Raw genomic sequence first — 6,395 nt, 5'->3', positions numbered from 1 at the left:
TCTGCAGACACAGATATTCTGTATTTTCCTCTCCCGCAAGGGCTCCCTTTGATTTGTACAACTGCTGCCAAGAGTCAAGGGAGGCTCATGAACATGGCATGAAATTGACATGGGGCATGAGGGGGTGCTGTAAAGAGAAACTGAATGAGCTTTTGTCCGTTTCCTCCTATCTATCAGAAACGCTTGGAAGTTGAGGACAATTTTGTCCAATTTTGCTTTTTTACTGCCCTGCAGCTACAGCCATTGGACTTTTGCCTATGAAGCTCCTTCCGCCAAACCCAGCACCAGTGTGCAGGGAATCAAACAGAAACTGCTGAAGGAAGTGGAAGGCAGCAAAATCTTCATCTGTGAACATCTTTTCCTTGTGGTTCATAGGCTGCAGAACATCATCTGTAACAGTACTACTATGCCATCCTAACATAGGCCGCTTCCATGCGGCTTACGTTCCCTTGGAACGACCCGGAACATCATGCAAAAAACGCGGATGATCGTGTTTTCTTGCACAAGATTTGCACGACATCGCACAAATCTCGCGTGAGAAAACATGATCTTCTGTGTTTTTTGCACGATGTTCCAGGTCGTTCCGAGGGAAGGTAAGCAGTGTGGAAACGGCCATAATTACACCCTTCAAAGCCCACTGACTTCTTTGAGTTTAGAAGAGTATAACTGATTAGTAATAACACTGCTAGTCTGGTTCTTCTGAAGTAATCAGACAGATAACGTAAAAAGCTTATTTGGACATGCTGTCGTCAAACTATACTACGTGCTTACACAACAACTTATTTTGAAAAAAGAATTGAAAAAGATATGCAAGAATACTTTATTTTTTATTTATTTAGAAATAATAAAATAAGACATAATATATATATATATAATATATAAAAATCTGTACAATCCATGATTTGTGCAGTACGTTAGGAAGACTTTGATACAAAAGGCTGCAAACAGGAAAATAGTAAGGGACAACGATTGTCAAATGCCTATTGGTTTGTTCACCTTACAAACTGCTGCAGAACAGAAAATCCATTTATGAGAAGGGAAAGCTCTCTCAAGTTGCCTGTGTGATGGCAACTATGCAGTACCCTCTCACCTTGCAGATGTTCAACAGCAGCCGGCGTTTTAAAGACATTACAGTACTTCTCAGTTTAACCTTGTAATCCCCCCAAGACATAAGAAAACAAAAAAATACCAGAATCCTTTGTCTTTGCCAAATGAAAGCATGTGCAATTGAACCCGAGTCAGAAAACAAAGAGGTCTGTGGCTGAACACTGTATCTAAAGTACTACATATATGCAGCAATTTTATTAACTTAATAAAAATTGAACCCCGGATCATGGATGAAAAATAATGGGGAGTTCATAGACTTGCTTGCTTGTGCCCTGTATAAGATTATGTTAGTTCCATACAAGAAAATGACCTCCATTCAAGTATTTTAGGGAAGAGGAAAGTGAACTACTTGTCCCTTAAGTCCTGAAGCCACAAATGTGAGTTAAGTGTGCAATCTACATTCCAATGAAGTCAGTGGGGGGAAAAAAATTCCCATTGATTTAAGTGGTTGAGAATTGCATCACAGATCTCAACTGCTGAACACTTTGCACAATTGTCCCTTGTTATCAGCGACTTTAAAAAAAAATGCCCCATGCCCGTAGCTTCATGATGATCATGGAACCTAGGCGGAACCTCCCAAAGTATGTTCAGTTTTCAAACTAAACAACTAAGGGCTGGCAGGTACCAAGATAATACATATGAAAGAGTCTATCCTAGCAATTGCAACATGCAGAAGCCAACAGGTAAAGACAAAGGGTTATTTGAAGGTGGGGGGGAATCAAAGAGTGCAATAGATTATCTATTCTCAAGCAATCTGAAAAGTAGGTAAAATGCCAATAGCTTGGGGGAAAAGAAACAATCAAGTTAAGCTGTTTTCACACTGCTTACCAGCCACGGAACATTGCACCAAGCTCCTGGAATGACAGCATCTTTCTGGCACGATTACGTGCGAGAATGGCAGTTCTTGCGTGAAATCGCACCAGGAAGACTGTCATTCCGGGAGCTTGGTGCGATGCTCCGTGGCCGGTAAGCAGTGTGAGAAAACAGCCTTAAATATCCATGCCTAAATAAATAACAAAAACTTCAGAGCACTAGGAACCCCGTAAGGCTGGCAAAAATCCATGCTAACCGGCAGCATCGTGGGTTCTAACTGATGCCATCTTGGCCTTTTCTTCTGTCCTTCTCTTTTTAAAATTGACTCCTATTTACATTTGGCTTTAAATATGAAAATACTTGATAAACTTTATAAAAATGTACACTTTGTTTTTTAAAAAGTCTTAACACACCAAAACCCTGCATCTTGGAAAAGAAAAAGTCAATGCTGCACCAGGGAAAAAAAAAGAAAAATTGATTTTTAAAAAATCCCTTTATTTTTTAATTTTTTTAAAAAAAACAAGAATATTCAACACTTTCTCACCCCACCTTTTCCTTTAATGTCTCAAGTCTTACAAGTGGGAGCTTTGTGCATTTTGGAGTAATTTCCTCCTTTCTTTGTTTCACATGTCACTGAATACTCTTTGGTTTGCACTTTCTTTTTCTTCCTTTGCAAGAATATCACAATAGCAGCACGAGCAATGTTCAAATGCTTTCATGGTTTCTCTGAGCCAGAAATTCCAATCAGGTTGCCTTGTATATCAGTCCCCCCCTTTTTAGCCTTAGTACATGGTATATAAATAATATCTGGCTTAAGATAAAGCAAAAAAAAAACCTGTCTACATTTGCAATAACTGCACTTTTCCCCCTTGGAGGCCAAAGTCCTCTCTCAACATTTTTTTCCAAATTGCATTAGAACCAGAACAAGCTAATTCTTAATAGCATACAGCGAGATCCAATACTGTAAAAGAGTTGGATTTTGATCCCCTGGTGTCAGCCCTCACCTATTGGAGGACTCACACATCTATAACCTACGGGTGCAGCTAAAACGGTACACTTGATCTTAGAGGCACAGAGAGTTTTTAAAGCATTCTTGGCAAGGGGTCCAAAAATACCATTAAAGTCACGGTTCAGCAGAAGGTTGCAGTAGCTGTTCCAAAAGGCTTTGGTACAGATATTGCATCCACTAATCATTCCAAGGAGGCATATCAAGTAATTAAAAACAAAGAGGGAACTCTTTTACAGTATTGTTCCCTTCCATCTAATGATTCTTGTCAAACAATAGCTAGAATAGCTAGCACACTAGGTTTCTACCATCCAGAGAGAAAGATCTTTGCATTAGATTATCCTGGGACCTTCGTGTTGCTTTGTTCATCCGCAGACTCTCAATAAGTTAGGGCCCATCACTGAATTAATAGTTTTGCCAATGTCTAGCAAGACTAAATTAGAAACAGACTGCAAGTTTACTGGATTGTAATCATCTCCCAAAATGCCACTCCACTTGTTGTATGTTCTAGAAGCTACTTTGGAATGTATACGAGACTTAACATTTGACCTTCTGCGACAGTCTTGCTGGTGTTTAGCAAACAGGAAAGAACAGACGTTCACTCCCCTCCACTTAAACTTTTGTTAAGAAAAAAAAAATCAAAATCAAAATCTTATTCCCCCAAAGGTGAAGGGTAGCACAAGGAACACTCTTAAATGTATTAAGCTTTAGCTTTTGAATAAGGTGCATTGAAAAATACTCCAGAAATAAGGACCTCTGGGGAGGAAAAATAGGCAGAGATTAACCTATTTTTCTTACGTAGTTAAAGCAGCCTGTTCTATTTAAATAAACGTTTACTGTGCAAAAGTATGCATTTTTCTTTGGTATTCACTTAGGTAGTTTTAAATTAAAACATATTTTAGATGGAAAAAAATATCCACCACATTCCCCAAAACAAATTAAATAATCTTGCTGTAGGCTACTGCATGGCCTTGTGTTACATAACACTCCTTATGTAACTGGATAGTATGAGAAAGAAATTGATTGTATCTACCAAAACTACTGGCCTCAACAGAACTAGTCGCTCAACATTACTAGTCGCTTTGATTGACAAACAGCTTTGAAACTAAAAAGTTCAACACTGAAGGGTTTGTTTTCCCCTTTCCTTTTTTTATGAATATACAAAAGAAAAATGAAAGCTACACTAGAACAAAAAAATAAATCACAATTCGTGTTTGTGTAGTTAGCAGCAGCTTCAAAAATAGTAATAATAAGGCAGTATCATGCCTTTGTTATGCCATTAAAAATATTCTTGTTCCCAAGAGAGAAGCATTCTGGGAGAAAAAAAAATAGATGACAAACAATTAAACTCAACCAAAGCTTGCCTGCAAGTTCAAGTTTTGTAAAAAAATATATACATAATTTATTCTACAACATATATGTGCCTTCTAGTCACACAGAGACATAGTGCTTTACATTCCAAGTTCACACTTTTGCTGCTCCTCTTCTGAAGGCAGCACTTTAAGCCAGCCTCGGTTGACTCCACAGGGCTGTATGCCCGTTCCTGTGAAAGAGTACCGTCATCTGAAAAAGGGCTACTTCTCAGCATAGCATGCCTGTAGCCGACAGACAGATTCTAGAGCCATAGTGGAGATCACTGATCTCAGTCATATTTCAGATTCTCGCCTCAAAGGCCTAGGTTCTAGGGGCACCCCTGTTTGGCTGTGATGGTCCATGTCTGGATGGGTGTCCGTACTCGTGCTCTCCGGCACCCCATTGTCACTATCATCTTCTTCTTTGCCGGCCAGAGCCACTTCATTCTCATAGCAAAATGAATTTGCATTAGAAAGGATGTATTTCTTTTCCGCTAAGTCTCTGGCACTACAAAGGGGCGTGTTCGGCACTTCATATGTTTTGTGGAACCTAGAGTAGTCCACTTTATAGTAGTTTTTCTCTTCAAACAGTACAGGCTCATAACGGTGGCCCCAGAGGATTTCGTTTGCCAGATATGAGCTACGGCACTGCGTGGTCATGGCAGTGGCTTCCACCATGCCTTCTAATATTACTACAATTTCAAAGTCTGTGTTGTCCATATCCTGCTTACTTAAGTCATACAAAGGGCTCTCCTCGTCTATTTCATGTACGATTGTAATGGGCGAGACCAAAAATATGCGATCTATCCCACTGTCGAACCCAACGTTGATGTCTATTTGATCTAGAGGGATGTATTCTCCTTCCGTGGTGATCCGAGATTTGAGGAGTTGCGCTCTAACGTGTGCTTCCACCAAGTGGCTTTTGCGCAGATTTCCAACCCGCCACATCAAGCACAGTTTCCCGTCCCGCATGGCGATGACAGCATTGTGGCTGAAGATGAGAGTTTCGTTTCTCTTTTTCGGTTTAGCCATCTTAGCCATGACGGCACCAATGATGAAGGCATCAATGATGCAACCAACGATTGACTGGAAAACCACCATGAAGACGGCGATGGGGCACTCGTCTGTGACACACCTAAAGCCATAGCCAATTGTTGTCTGTGTTTCAATGGAGAAAAGGAAGGCTGCAGTGAAGCTGCGCACTTCGGAGACACAAAGTCTTTCTGTTCTTTCCAGGTCCCCATGCAATAGGGCAATCAACCAAAACACACAACCAAAAAACAGCCATGAGAGGATGAAAGCAAGACAGAAGATAAGTAGCATCCACCTCCAGCGAATGTCCACACAGGTGGTGAAGATGTCTGCTAGGTAACGTTGTCCTTTTTCACCCACATTAATGAACTGGACGTTGCAGTGGCCGTCTTTCTTGACAAACCGGCTTCTGCACTGCTGCCTGGTGTGTACCTTGCTCTTCCCGTTGCCAAAGCCATTGGCAACAGCCATTGTCGCCAGCTTCATGCCGTCCTCCTCTGAGGAAACTATGCTGTAGCGGTTGGTTCGCACGCTGCCCATCGCTTCCGCTGTGGACTGTGGTGCTTCTGCTTTAGAAAACAGTCCGAGTTTCTGCAGAACTCTTTGGAGAAACAGTTTTGAAAGTTCTAGTGGAACACACACACAGGAAAAAAAGGGAGAAGTCAGCGCCTCTTCCGGCCCCTGACTGTGCCAAGGAAGACCTGGGGATCGTCAGTGCTAATATAGCAACAAATCATCTGCCACGAGGAGTCATGGCCTGTAGTAAGAAAGAAAAAAGAAAACGTCAACAATGGTTAGAAACATTCCTCTATTTCTTTGCCTACCACATGGCATCGATCCCTTGGGGGGAAGCAGGGCCTACGGGCCCTGTTTCCCCATAGATGGGGATCCCCATAAGGGATCTTGGACCAGGCATGGCAGCGGCAAGCCCAGCTAGGGGGCTGCCAGGGCACGCCTGCTTCCAGGTGACGGGGGGGCCCACACAGAAGCTTCCGCCTAGTGTGGATCCCTCAACCGTCATCCCACCGTGTCCCCCCTTCAGCAGGCGGGCTGAGGGGGTGAGTGGGTCATCGGCTGGCAGGCGG

At 42.0% G+C, this 6,395-nt stretch overlaps 1 protein-coding gene across 1 annotated transcript; it reads right to left on the bottom strand.

Annotated features, from left to right (window-relative positions):
- Positions 1-4,498: 4,498 nt before the first annotated feature.
- On the bottom strand, positions 4,499-5,850 carry KCNJ2 (potassium inwardly rectifying channel subfamily J member 2). Its single transcript, XM_054978744.1, has one exon. It carries the CDS (start codon positions 5,848-5,850, stop codon positions 4,573-4,575), a length of 1,278 nt encoding a protein of 425 aa, XP_054834719.1. The 3' UTR covers positions 4,499-4,572.
- Positions 5,851-6,395: the final 545 nt, after the last annotated feature.

This window comes from Eublepharis macularius, chromosome 4 (assembly GCF_028583425.1).
Source record: "Eublepharis macularius isolate TG4126 chromosome 4, MPM_Emac_v1.0, whole genome shotgun sequence".
NCBI classification, from domain to species: domain Eukaryota; kingdom Metazoa; phylum Chordata; class Lepidosauria; order Squamata; family Eublepharidae; genus Eublepharis; species Eublepharis macularius.
Note: the sequence above shows the minus strand (reverse complement) of the source record. Positions and strands in the feature narration are given on the sequence as shown.